Source organism: Plasmopara halstedii (assembly GCF_900000015.1).
Source record: "Plasmopara halstedii genome assembly, contig: Scaffold_470, whole genome shotgun sequence".
Classification (NCBI taxonomy): domain Eukaryota; phylum Oomycota; class Peronosporomycetes; order Peronosporales; family Peronosporaceae; genus Plasmopara; species Plasmopara halstedii.
In genome coordinates, this window is record NW_020187390.1 from 348,580 (window position 1) to 363,266 (window position 14,687).

A 14,687-nucleotide genomic window follows, 5' to 3' on the forward strand; every position below is an offset into this window, starting at 1 on the left:
ATTCAGCGCATCAGCATACAGCTGACTTCCCTCCATCGTGGACCGTCGAGCATAATTGCCCGACGCCCCAGAATCGATGAGGGTTTTCCATGGCTTCTCGAAGCCCTGTACGGTCGCCTTCACGACCATCAAGCTCGGCTTGTATACACGTTCCGTGTTTAAGAGCACAGAGCTCTTCGGAGCTGGGCCCTGTTGACCTAAGCCTCCCTGAGGCTCAACATAACTCAGTTCTTTTTCAGTAGGTCGCCCCGCGCCTACTGAGTGGTGTCGTTTCCCCGCGACGAACCAGTCTGGTAGGCGTTGTCGAAAAACCTTGACGCGCCTTGCGCAGGGGGCAACCGTTCCGAGGGTGACGGGTGTCTCCACAGACAAAACAACGTCGTGTATTTGCGCGCTGCCCGGCAGCTCGGAGCTCTGCTCCCTCGTCCTCAGCATAGCTGCGATCCATGGGCATAGGTCCACTCGACGAGCTGTTGGAGTGTGCATTCAAACCAAGTCGCGCCGACTTGATATTGATTTCGGCATTCAATGCCACATTCACCGCCTCTTCAAATGAAGACGGATGCACTCGGACGACTTCCATTCTGGCCACGCCAGTGCGGAGGCCTTCCATAAAGCCGGTCACTGTGACCGCCTCCGGAAGGGGATCTGCTGCCATCCCGGCAATGAGAGTACGCATCTCTTGGACAAAGTTCACCAATTCCTTGTTGCCCTGTCGGGCGGCAAGGAAACGCGATCGCACGCGATACGTCTGATTAGGTGGTGAGAGCACTCGAGTGAGCTGCATATTCAGCTACGCCCGGAGGGAAACGCAGCTCCGACCGAAGTGCCGCACGGCAGTGCCCACTCTCGCGCTCGACCACCAACCTTGGAGATGGCTAGCGCCACGCGCTGTTGATCGGTTTGGAGCATGGCGGATGCGATCGATGGCCATCTCGACCTCTCTCACCCAGAACAGAAGCTTTGCTCCATCCTTCCCCCCAAAGACCTTAACGCTCACCATGAGCGGCTTAGGTCGGGGGAAGTCATCCGTCACTGACAAGACGCAAATGATGCCGACATCTTCTGCTGCAGGAGCTCTAGCAGCGCGTTTCGTAATTTGAAAACGCCTCTAGACGCGAACCGATTGTCTCGGGGCCTTGTGCTACAAGGTGTTGCACGCCCTCAGGGCCAAGCAAGGACATCAGCTTATTAAGCCCGTCCTGCATGCCCTGGGGAAGAGAGGAAAATTCCTCCATCCTCACAGAGAATCAGTCCAAACGACTCAGGTGTAGATTGACTACAAGTGCTACCAAGTGCAGCGAAGCTGCCGTAGTTTAGCGCTTGAGGAAGTGTGCTTTAGGTCACCAGTTTTTCGTTCTTTACAAGAACTAAGTATGAGTTAGCGGATCGCAATCCGCTTACTCCAAGAGTAATTATTGCCTTCCCAAGGCTAATTGACTCTTCGGTTCAAATCCAAAACTGATTTTTATTTATTTTTATCTTAATTTCAAAAGTTTAGATTTTCATAAATATACTAAATATATATAGTAAAATCTAAATGCATGCATAAATACTGGCTACCTAGCCCCGTACCGTATTCTTGCTTGGGTATGGTCACACCATGCACATCTCGTGTGACACACACCCCTGTTACCAGGGTACGTGTAACCCTGTTACATATGGGCTGCGGTCAGATCCCGTAAAGCAAAAGTTGGCTAGCATCTTCCTCCCAAAGAATTTGAGGAAGCGGCTAGGCTAAGTCAGCTACTTGCACAACTACAGTACAAGCTTTGCGGAACCGACACAATCCCTCGCCAGCTTATCACATACAAGTTGGTGTACGAAGCGGACTTCCGGGTCAAATACACCTCGAGAGCAGTGGTTGCTCGTTGACCGAATACTTTTGGGCAGTGTCTTAAAAATTGAAATAAGTGTTAGCCCCAGTGTGATCCATAGATCACGTCGGCGATGTAACGAGCCAAGCTTACTATCTTTTGTACTTGGGCTATAAGCTTGTTACAATTGTGCAAAATTCACTTTACGTTTGGTTGAATTGTTAACATGTTTCTGAATAGCGAGGTATCTGTAATTATGCTGATAACCTCCTAAAAAGAGTAGTCAGAGGCATGAGCTCTAACGCACATCTGGTTAGAAATATGTTATTGTGAGAGATTGCTCTAAAAAAACACATCAAGCTTATTGTGCTGATTACTTTTGAGGCGCTCGGCATCTGCGTGTCTTTTTACTTAAAGTCAAAGCCTTTTCTGTGCAAATTCTCGGTAATTTCGCTGCATACTCTGTTATGGTGCTCATCTGCATGATACATTTGTTTTTCGAAGTTTGAGCAAAGATCACAAGTACCGTGGGGAAAAAGTACCATCATGCGGTAACATGTGGTTGAAAAAAAAACTCAATTTACATTTCTGAAATTTTAGAATTTTATTTTAGAATATAAAGCAAGGTACCTAATATACGTTTAACAGAGTCCACGATAATTGATATAACGTTTCTTACTCCATATTCGCACTTGATAAAACCGCCAAATTATTTGAATTGTATCCACGCATTTAACAATGAAGCGCTTGTTGTCTTTAAGTACGCGGGTTTATCGACGAGACTCTGCGCCGTTGCAGCACCGTCTCTTCGCGTCACAAACTCAAAATTTGACCGGGTTGGATCGTGATCGCGAATTTCTTGTTGCTCTGCAGACATTTTACCGTCTTGAAGGTCATTTTACAGTTCCTTACGAGTTTGTCGTGCCCACTCCACCTACCGACGTGGATGCCGCCGCGTTTCCTTGGCCTCAAGAGACGTGGGGTATGAACCTTGGCAATCGTTTGCGTCTCTTCACTCGTGGTCGCTGTGGTCCGTTCAAGTGCGAGTTACTTCGCACCATTGGATTCCCATTCGACGACTGGAAGAGTTACGTCTGGGAGATGCAAATTATTCCATCACTTAAGGTCTTTCAAGAAAAAGAAGGTCATCTTTTCGTCCGTCAAAATTTTCAAGTGCCAATTGGTGACAACAAGTGGCCACGTGCCGCCTGGGGCGTAAAACTCGGCTCTCAATGTCAATTATTGCGTCGTGACGCTGCTGATGGTTTGTCAGAGCAACGAAAGCGAGTATTGGACGCCATGGGTTTTATCTGGAGTGATACTCAATGGAAGTGGCAAATGCAGCTTTTGAAATCCATGGAACACTACCGAAAATTTTTTGGACATTGCTCCGTTCATAAATCTTTCGTTGTGCCATCAAAAGACCCCTTTTGGCCAGAAGTTAGCTGGGGATATGGACTTGGACGTGCTATATCTAAGGTGAAAGCCAATATGGAAGAACATGCCATGACGCCGCGGGCTATGGAAGATTTGAGGCGATTAGATTTTTTTGAGGAAGGACTGGCTCTTAAAGTTTGGCGTGAAGCCTTACTTCCATGTTTGGAGCTTTATCCACGTATGTATGGAAACACATTTATCCAGAGAGACTTTGTCGTTCCCAGTGAGGCTCCATGGCCAGAACGTGCGTGGAATATGAAACTTGGCTACATCGTCGAAACAATTAACTCGAACCGCGTTTTTAGAGATGAGATGCATAGTGACAAACCAAAACTGAAAGAACTCGGGTACGCGTGGGAGTCACTTTTTGGAAAATGGGCCAAAGATTTTTTGCCGGCTCTGCGACTATATAAAGCCAAGTATCATCACTGCGACGTACCGTTGTGGTGGGTCGTACCTGCGACAGACGATTTCTGGCCTTCGACTTTACGTGGCTACCAATTAGGCAAGAATGTGGTGCGGGTTCGACGCAATGGACGCGGAAATCCTGATGTCGCCGATGTATTGCCGGAATTGGAAGCTCTTGGCTTTAAATTTAATGCGTTTGAAAGCAATTTTGTTGACCGTATACTACCTGCCCTTGAAATGTACGCAGAAAAGTATGGAGACACGCATGTACCTCAAGGTTTCATCGTTCCATCCAATGATACGTGGCCACGTCCGTCGTGGGGAACGAAGCTGGGCCACACTGTACGCAACATTCGCAACCGACACCAACATGTACAACAAATCGAAGTCTACCGCAATCGTTTGGAGAAAATTGGATTTGTGTGGAGTATCTACAAGTCAACAGCGGCTACGAAACGCGACATTGTCGATCCCAGCGTTAAAGTATTCAAGGAAATCTATGGGGAAGACGCAAAAGTACCTCGCAATTTTGTTGTGCCTGCAGACGATACACGGTACCTCAAAATCGCTAAGAACTTTGAGTTAGGCGCGTGGCTTACGCAATATAACAATCGCACGACCGGATTACTACCGTTTCAAACTCAAGAAAGCAAAAGAAAAGCAGCTGCAATGTATGACAAACATCGACATGCATGTGTAAGTGCGCGAGGAGAACTCACGCCATATGCGGAGCAATACTGGAACGACGTTTTGCTGAAATCGTTTCAAGCTTATGCTAAGGAACATGGTAGTTGTGAAGACATGGACAGTGGCTATATTGTACCACATAAAAAGCCATATCCGCAATCTTCTTGGGGGCTGAATTTGGGGCTTCGGATGCGTCATGTGCGTCACGGCATTCGCTATGCGAGGGAAACTACCAAATACAAAGAAGAGCTGCTAAATATTGGAGTGCTCCGAGATGGAGACAACATTGGGATGGCAAAACAGGCTGGCAACAATGTTAGCTGTAGTGACTTTGACGACGATGGTAGTGAGGTAATTGACAATAGATACTGCAAGGGTGACGATGAGTGTGAAGACGATGATGAAAGCGACGGGAATGCGAGCGATGAATTGCTATAAAAAGAAAGCTTTTATGAGTCACAAGTGTTCATCCATCCCCGTATAGACAATATACTACTTCAGGATGTACGGTATGCGATCAACACATCTCGTTGAGGCATTTTACATGGAGTCAACATGGAGTCAACTTATTATATTTTTGCTACTTGTAAAGGCGAGGTATACTCTGCGTTCGTTGTGCAGAAAGAATGTTCTCAATCCTATTTACAGTCTCTTCGATCATGCTGATACGCGACGAGTGTTGAGTAAGCGTACCCATCATCGTGTGGTGTTGCTGAGCGAGAAGCTCCTGTGTCGATGTAATGCGGTTTAAAAGCTCGGCGCAGGACATGTCAAGACCTTGAAGCTGTATAGGAGCAGTTTGGGCTGGTGCGGACTCTCTAGACTCTACACCGACTAAATCTGCGATACTGAGCTTCGACTTGGTCGAAGTTACGTCTTCAGTCGAGGTGGAGGTGGAGGAGGAAAGTTTCACGCTCGGATCTAGAAGTTGGTGGCGCGGCATTGCATTCGAAGCAGATGAAAAGGCATTTGGACGTAAATGACGCCTTCGGGAACTCCGCACGCTGCCGGTTGATGATAGACTAGACGTGTTTGAGCGAGGTAGTGTGAGGCGAAAATCTCCGTCTTCTAGCTCTTCTGGAACGCTTTGAAGCGAAGCTGTGCCTATTTCAGAGAATGACGGCATTGATTCCCGACGTCTCAAAGGACTAGAAAACGATTGACTTTTTGATTTGATAAACAGAGGGCTTGGTATCGAATACTCGCCTTGAAGCATTTTTTCAACGGTGGAAGACGCGTACGACAGCACTTCCATCGCTCGTAGCGGCAGCTTGTGCTTTGGCTTTGGATCCATAACAAAAACCGAACCAATAACGATACCGGTAGTAGGGTCACAGATTGCCGTTGACGCGTAGAAGCGAATGTTGGCTGAGCCCGTAACCAGTGGATTCTGGTTAAATCGAGGGTCTTTCGTGACGTCCATGACAATTGTTGGAAGTGACGTTTGCAGCAATTGCGAACAAAAGGCCACATCACGAGGCAACTCTGCCTGAGCGATGCCATATCGTGCCTTGTACCATTGACGTGTCTGATCCATGAAAGCGACGGCAGCCACGTTGCAGTCGAGAGCTTGTCGCACGAGTTCGCACACTGCATCGTATTCTTTTTCGGGTTCTGTGTCCAGTACATTCAATTGTGTGAGGATTTCGTGTCTTCGAGCTTCGTAAATTTTCAACTGTTCGTGCTCTGTAAGAAACTCAATGACGTTTTTCCCGTGTCCTCGACTGATGGACGATAAAAAGTTGCCTTTGTCAATTAATTTGGTGGTATCGTTCAAGTCGCTTTCGACATCGCTTAAACTCTTGCTACTTGAGAAGTCGGAAAAGTGGGTACTGATCGACGTGCAAGTGGAAGTTTGGGTACTATCCAATTGATTTTTTTTCATCCCTTTGCCTTGGATACTATTTTGCATTTTCATGACCTCAGTTTCGTCTTCTTTCTCAATAGACTCTAAGCGCTCCATGACGGGCACACCGACGTTAATACTGTCGCTCTCCGCAACAAGCATAGCTTTATCAATGCAGTCAAAACATAGTCGTACCGTCACTTCCAGCGTAGACGTTACGCGCACTTTTCGTCGTCGGTAACAATTGGAACACACAATTTCACCACAAGAGCGACAGTGACGTTTGAGCGAAAATGGGCGAAATCTGCGTGCGCAGTAGAAGCAATTGGGTCGTTCTTCTATCTTGACCCAGTTTTCCTTTCCCAAAAGACGCACCGACAATAAAGTAGACTTGTCGTTTAGAATGGTTTCAAGCCTCTCTTCCTCGTTAACATGATTTGCTGAGAGGCCTCGAGGTCGACGACTTCGAGTTGCCATTGCTGACTCAGTCAAGCGAGTTGGACGATAAAATACTTGACTAGATTAAAAGTGAGCAGTCCGGACGGATTTCTCACCCACCGACAACACGACGCGAAAGAGAGTGCCGGAGTGTCTAAATCGACTTTTGAAAGCAGTAGCTTTAATTATTTTGACGGCAACCTTTTTTTTTCGTCAAGAGGGCTCCATATTGCGGCAGAGTAGCTGTTCGTCCGTACGCATGTACTTTCTATCTGTCGACTATACCTACCTTATTATCAAAATGAGTCTAACATTATTGTAAAACCAATCGTATGATGTATACATAACATTTAGTGCTCACACAGCGATCGTATAAGCCAAAAGAACTAATCGATTCATCCATGAACAAATGCAAAAGGGTCCATGTGCTCGTGCGAAAGGCTGCGGGAGATACGAATACGACGTAAGCATGAACATCGAAGTCGACACGTTATGACAAAAAATGGTCACTTATTGCCGAGTGGTCGACGCAATCTAGACGCAGCTGGAACCAGAATCAGCAGGATGTAGTTTACAAGCACCATGAGAGATATAAAACTTTGTTTATTGAGATTATTTGGATATAATTAAGTCTTCATTTGCTAGCCTTGAACCGGATCATCGAGAAATGAATGAATGAATGCCATGAGCGACCTTTTATGTATCCTTGTGTCCCGTTGTGATCGCATGTCACGCGATTTGGTGCGCATGTTGTACGAGGACGGCCCATATCGGTATGACGGTCTCATCTGCTCGTAAAGAAACGGCTAGTTCATAGATAATCGAGCAGACACTTTCAACGATTGACCTAAGTGCTCGCAATGACGCAGTGTAAAATTTAGGTTCTAAGCAGGCGCGTCTCGACAATCGAACTCGATTTTGTTGAAGCTACACCCGTGCGTTGACGGTCACGCAATTTCGACAAACCTCCACGTTGTTTCTGCAACAACGTCTGTGAGTCACTAGATCACATTATTATCCCCGCCTCCATCTGACTCTCTCACTTGATGACAACACCAATTCTGTTTAGCAATAAGCGTCAAAGACCATATGCTTGTTCCAAGTACACGCACAAAATTTTTGCTTATATCAAGACGGATGGCGGATATTCCACGCCTTTCAATTACTAACGAAATACTCGTGTTTGGTCGAATTTCCGTCGACGATTTTTGCTAACGCTTCAGACATAGTATTAGGCATACAGAAGAAGACTGAAAGTTAGACTACCGAGCTTTGCGTCATTGATGGTGTTTATATGTGATGCATTATTTGTTCATAGAGTAACCACAACTTCGTCGTTAATTTAATTTTAAACGGAGTCTTCGACATACCAGATTGCTGCAAAATATACTGGGCATTCTAAATGGAAATGTGATCACTTATGCTTAGAATTTCACCAGACCTTATAGATCGAGCATGTGGACCTTCGGCGCAATGATTTCTGACTATATACTTTTTTCCACTGTCCCGGAATGATGTTTGCTGCGATTGCTCATCGCGACAAAGCTGTTTGCTTTATCTGATGATTTGTTATCAACAGATTTCTACCGGTGCATGTTCATCCTGCTTGTTATCCACCTTTATTTGAATTGAAGTATGCATTATGGGATAAAGTGAGCGAGCACACTCGATTGTTGCTTTGCACATCCGAGCCTATTTGCCGCTTTGACGGCTTTGAACTCGCTCGCTATTACCTAAATTATCCATCCTACAACAAAAAAAATCGATTGATCCCACCATCCTACCACTGTTTCTTCAACTCTTTTTTCACGACAAATCGACGTATTTCAAACCTGAGAAGCAGCCCTACCAATCGATGTCTTGTCGATGACAATTGCGTCTTACAGACCTTTCATATATGACACCATCAAATGTAGTCATCGATTGAAAAATTGGCTTTATCATTGACCTTATTCTTTTGATTATGAGCTTCACATTTTCCTTTATACAATTTCGGTTTTTACAGTAATGCAGACTCATATTGTTAGAAATTTGCTTGCACAATTAGAGCTCATTTTACAGGAAAATAATCATCTGCATGTTTTCTGAAAGCAAATATTAGGCTGAAAAAATATTGTGACTACAGAAGACTTAGTGAGTGTAAGATTAGCCGCTGCAAGTCATACCTGTTGAATACGTAAACTTTCTCAAAGCTACGGTATGATGGTGTACGTACATTACAACATTGTCACTATTGTCCCGCGGAGTAAGATCAAAAGTCAGGAAAACAACGTTTTCATGTCTATATGACATGATGGCTGCTAGCTTTACGCCACACAATTCATACGATCTCAGTATTAAAGAGAGTGTTGCTTTGAAACAACTGGAACAGTCGGTTAATGACAGGTTATTCGTCACGAAGCATTCAGTATCATAGGCTTCCACGAATGCAAAAGGCAGCAAGACATCCCTTCTATCAAGGCAAAAAAGAAGAATTTAAGCTATTGAAACCCACACGCTAGGATTAAGTTCTGGATGCTGATAGCTATCCGCCCTTTTTGAAACCAAGTTCCATGTCCGGCATTATACTATGGGGCCTTTTCGGGCGGTGGGACCTCCAGCCACCCAGCTTTAACAGTGCGGGTTGGCAGGACAGACACAATTTTTAGTTGCAATGAAACATGAAGGTTTGACATCACTTTAAACTGATTTCGTTTTGAATATATATACGCCGTCAAATATAAGAGTAAACTTACAGCGTGAGCTATATAAAAGGCTCTCGGCTTTGCTCCAGGATAGATCATACGAAACCATCATCTGTGCTTTGAAAAAAACGTGCTTTGGAAACGCGATGCTTCAAATCAGATACCCCTTTTGTGCAATGTGCACGATATCCGTAGTACTTGGTAGCACTGTCGTCAATCTGGCCACCGCGTCTTAATCCGACTAGATTCAATGTGGACTAAATACGTGTGTTTTATAGCGTATCTTCAGGACAGCTAGATACGCATGCACGCATGCAATGGGATAGTTGTGCAACTTGCACAAGCTTCGAATTAAAAAGTTCGCGTTAACGAACGCTTAGAGGTTGGGTTGTATGCTCCGCTCCACCCAGTAGCAAACCGAGTGCGTTTAGGTTAAATGGATCTAGATGTATCTGCATGTTGTGACTGACATGTATTGACGATCAGTTTATTCAAACAAATACTGTATAAACGTTTCGCTGCATCCGATAATAATGTATCTTTCTTAGTGTGCCTATCACGATTTCAGAAGAACAAACCGAGCTATCTGGACCTGAGATCCAATTAATTAGTGACGAGCTGGACTTTGTCGTAAGCTTGGCTGCGGGGTGGGCAACACTTACTACCTGTCGTAAAATAGGAACAGAGCTTCGATCACGTGCAGAAAGGATTTGGTGCATGCCTTCTGGTCAGTAAACGGCTAAGCCGTGTGTCTTCAGGTGAGGGCTAAGATACTGAATCAAGATTCGGAGGGTCGCTCCGACGCGTTCTTCGGAGAGCACTTCAGTATGGCCTCAAGGGCATGGATCGCATAGACCGCGCTTTTCTCGGAGGTACATAACGGGTAGGAACTTCGACGTGGGAACGCTCTGAGGAGGAAGTCATGCTGATTTCATGGAGTGGAGTGCAACTCCGCGCGCAGTGGGTTCATTTAGCCTTCATTTTCTTAAGCTACGTTTTAAGAAGAAAAGGAAATATGTTTTCTGTGTAGCTCACATCTTGGTGGGGGATACCGAAGTCCGTACACTTTTCACGTTTGTACAACTATGTGAACACAACATAATACAATCGTATAAAAGTCACGGAACACTTATATGTGTTTGTATATTTTTGAAAGAACCAATAAATTTAGCATTCATGAGGATAACTGGTTTCCGCAAATAAAAATTCTGATGTATTAGTTTTACGGTAACCAGCAAGAGCAGCGGTGAAAAAAATGGTTTTTCCATGAGAGCGGTACCTTGAATACTGAAAGCTGACAAAAGTGCCGGAATATACAGCGCGTGGTTCGTGCACTGGTGAGGATAAAGTGTCGTCTCAGCCTTCTAATCGTTGTAAGCCAGCATCACTGGAGTGAACGCTAGACTAACGCGTCTTTACAGGCTTGACTCTAGAAAGTATAACGCGCGATGCGAACATCGAGATGGAACCCTATCACGTTAAGTTATGCAATTGACAGCCTCTTCGTCTGCAGAGAAATTGATCATGTATTGAACTTATTAAAGGTCAGTTTCCACCTGCAAGTCAGAATTCTCTATATTGAAGCCTTAAACTCCCATGCCTTTTTCGGTGGGAAATTAGTTTTTGCTTCAGCCCTGCTGAGATCATCGCCCCCTGACCAATTATTTTGATCGAGGTCCATTCCTTGCTCATCGAGCAGTGCCGGCGGGGGTCGACCCTCCCACAACTTGCTCTCGTGGGATCCACCGGTTAAGTAAGCACGTCGAATCTCTTCTAGAATCTCGGTGTTCATTTTAGATATGCTCACCAAGCTTTTCATCGCATTAAGTCGCTTACGACACATGAAAAACGTGTCGCTATCGTTGTATTGTCGTCATCATCGTAGTGAACATCAATTTACCAGAATAGATGAAAATCAGACTATACGATCACGTCGCAAAATCAGGGAGCAGCAAATCTCCAGGGGATGGTTGGGGCGTTGCTTTGTCTATTCGAGAGCGCAGCACCGATTGGCTTGCAGGAGCGAAGTTGGGATATGGCTTTAGCAAGTCCATGTCATTCCAGAATGTGTTTGCATTCTCTCTATGTTTCTTTGTCGCTACGACCGTAAATAGACTGACAGAAGTTTTGCTTGATATTGGTGTATAGTGCGATAACCACTTAAAATGTGGGTTTTTGCACGCTCTTTGACATCAGCATGATCCTTTTGAACATAATCGCGATCTTGGCGCATGGCGCTCAAATTCATTACGATAAAATTCTCAATTTTGCTACAATGTATAGCAAAGCTGGTATCAAGTCAGATTGTATCGACAGCCCTTCTCCTTCCAAGACCAGACTCATGTTTGGCGCCACAAATTGCGTTAATAGTTTTGAGCTATGCACAGCACTATTTATTGAATACTCAACGAGTTGGAGCAATCCACTCCTGCGGCGCATTTTTTTCACGCAAGTACTTCGATCCGTATTCTCCACCTACCGATCAGAGCTCTTTGCCTGACCATCTGTTTGTCGATGGTCAGCGGCTGACATGCCTAATCTGATGATTCATACGTTACCAAAGCTTTTCTCTGTAGCGCGGATCTCAATCCGACACACGACTACCGGCAAGACATGCTGGTAAGAATTTTGTCGAGGAAATCTTAGCTGTATTCTTATCACGCACGGTACTGCTGACAGCACAGGATGAACCATCTTGCTCAAACAGACCAAAAAGACGGCAATGTTGAAATGACCGAACACGTCTTTTCGAGACCGTGTTGACTAAAAGTACTCAGCAAAATCGATAAACTGATCAAAGGTGCCGCCGCATGCGCCAAGGGTTTGCCGCGGATACGTTTCAAACGTGCACAGATACTCGCTTACCCACTTACATATGTCGGGTCAGCAGTTTGTACTATTTTTTCCAAAGTGGTCAGGTCTTGTGCCTCGTACGGTATTCTGTACTTGAAGTCCTCGTCATAAGTGACCGCCACGCGTTGAATTAATGTTAATGACGAACCTTGAGTAAGTAATAGCGATGCAAATGTGCCACCGAACGCTATTTGAGAGCGGTATGACAGTTAAAAAAGCTGCTTCCTTCCCAGCCAACGCAACATATCTTGTGTGCGTTGTAAGAATCGCCTCATTGCTTACTAACTGGAGTTTAAATCATGGCATGTGAACTATATTTCCTAGGCGACGTGATAGCGCATCCGCCATACACCGGGCTAATACATTTTCCTCTTGAATATATATGACAAAGAAATGTAATGTCGTTTTATGGGTGAAATGTGGAGACGACGTTGCTGTGTGCAAGATCAGTATATGTAGATCTGTATAGATTACAAATGGCTTTGAGTCAAGCTGGTGCATAATGTAAGGTACAGTCTATGGAAAAGGCTGAGTGCCACAGTCGATATAAAGCGGCGCATCTGGTTCTGATAGAGACAGAATCGGGGCATGCAGAAGAGTTTATTTCATAGCCACGTTATCTGCCGCACCACCCGAAATCATTTGTCGGTCTTCTGATCCATTTTGATTCGTTTAATTTGGAAGCAGCGCCTGCTGGCAGATTACTCAAAATAAAGACGTGGTAAATTCGTTGATGCCTTTATCCCAATAGGACTTGTAAATGTGGCTCAACTAACTGATTGCACAACAATTGTGCAAATTATGCCTGCTTTTTATTCGCCAAAGACACGCTTTGAATTTCGCAATTCGCACTGTCATGCGTATACTTGAGCACCGCTTGTGAGTTCTAATTTTGTTCTACACACTCAACTTCCCGTTCTACATCCGACTATCGACGCAAAACTCGTCGAAATAGATTTGTGTATGGGCACGTGGCCTGGACAACTGCGTCGCCAGACGATTAAACATCGCTAATATGTTGGAGATCCTCCGTGGCTTATACAGCCATTTTTTGAATATCTTGTTAAGAGTGCTGAATGTCTCTCATAAGCAGTTGATACTCGCAATTACCCAGGTCACGAGCATTAAACAAAATACGATCGACCATGCTAATCTGCTGCACATCTTTTCTAGGATGCAGTGGCTAGATCTGCTTTTTATTAGCGTGCAAAGTTCGCAAATTTCCGTTTGACTGCGACACAAATTGTCGGTGCCAAGTGGTGTGATTTACTGCCTCTCTCACCAAAATTCCTTCGCTCTTTGCGCGAAAAAACGTATAAAAGATGTCACGGTTAGAGCAGTTGATATTTTACGCACTAATTGATTCGGGTAGTCAAGTTAATCTCATAGCGCACTCGTTGATCAGGGGCAGACGCCTGTCTCCTCGTCGTAATATCTCCTCGACAGACAGTAAATGGTTAGTTTTCGAAGCCTCGGACTTTGTGCTCAGCAACTTACCTCGATGACACAAAAATATTTTTTGATTGCAATTTAATAGCTTAGCTTGTTCTTTCATACCAACCGTACCATTCGGTGAATGACATGTTGCATTTTTCAAAAACACTCAGTACAAAATAATCCTTCCAGCTTAAAAGATGTATGCTTGAGGCCGTGAGGAGAGTGTTAAGGCTAGTCGAACCGTCCGGTCTCTACTTCATTTCATATCTATGCAACCTCTTTGATCTATGGAGCACGTCACACGGTGGCAATGACCCAGCTGCACCGCCAAATTGTAGCAAGGATAAATCACCCAGTATGATTTGAGTGCTAGTCCTTCTGCTTGCAACATACAGTCGCTCTTCAATTCCATTGGATCAGGAATTGGAGTTTGTAATAGTCAGTCGATTCTACCCCCTCCTTATAAACCTTGGAATAGGATACAAAGACTCATAGCCGGTCATCAGCGCACGCCAAGAGAAACAGTCTAAAGACCACGATATACTGTCGCAGTTTCGTCTTATTCTAAGACTTTGACTTACAGTCGCTTCTCACAACCGGGATTCGTTCGAAGCACCGATCAAAAATCATCGCCTTCAATTTAAAATCAATCACATGTCCAGCACAGACGCTATCGCGGGGTAATGCTTTCGTCAAGAGCTCTTTTATTTGCTGTCAGAGGTGGGTTGATGACTCGCTAAAGTACCACCAGAACAGAAGCGCATGGCCGTGAGTTTTTGTTATTTTAAGTTGACCCCTAAATCGTTCGTCTTTTTCCAGATTAGAAGTTGCTCGTAAACATCGACCATAGCACAATACATAATGAATTTATCATTCAATATCCTCGGGTTATTACGCAGGTGAGCGAAATTCTATGCGATCTAACGCGGGGTGGAAGCGGATCAATGGAACGTTTTGAAGAGTAAACTCGACGTCATCCTATGCTGGTATTATCACGCTTCTCTAGGCATTGGTTCGGCCACATTTAGGGTGAGATCTTAAATCCATGTCCAGAACTAGATAATATTCTACACTATTGAA

General features: G+C 44.8%; 2 protein-coding genes across 2 annotated transcripts; one reads left to right on the plus strand and one right to left on the minus strand.

Annotated features, from left to right (window-relative positions):
• Positions 1-2,555: 2,555 nt before the first annotated feature.
• On the plus strand, positions 2,556-4,787 carry PHALS_10284 (uncharacterized protein; the record flags this gene model as incomplete). Its single annotated transcript, XM_024725679.1, has 1 exon — positions 2,556-4,787. The coding sequence occupies one exon, from the start codon at positions 2,556-2,558 to the stop codon at positions 4,785-4,787; it is 2,232 nt and encodes a 743-aa protein (XP_024576432.1).
• Positions 4,788-4,929: 142 nt separating this feature from the next.
• On the minus strand, positions 4,930-6,672 carry PHALS_10285 (Phosphatidylinositol-4-phosphate 5-kinase and related FYVE finger-containing proteins; the record flags this gene model as incomplete). The annotated part of the gene is made up of 1 exon (XM_024725680.1): positions 4,930-6,672. The coding sequence occupies one exon, from the start codon at positions 6,670-6,672 to the stop codon at positions 4,930-4,932; it is 1,743 nt and encodes a 580-aa protein (XP_024576433.1).
• Between the last annotated feature and the right edge of the window lie 8,015 nt (positions 6,673-14,687).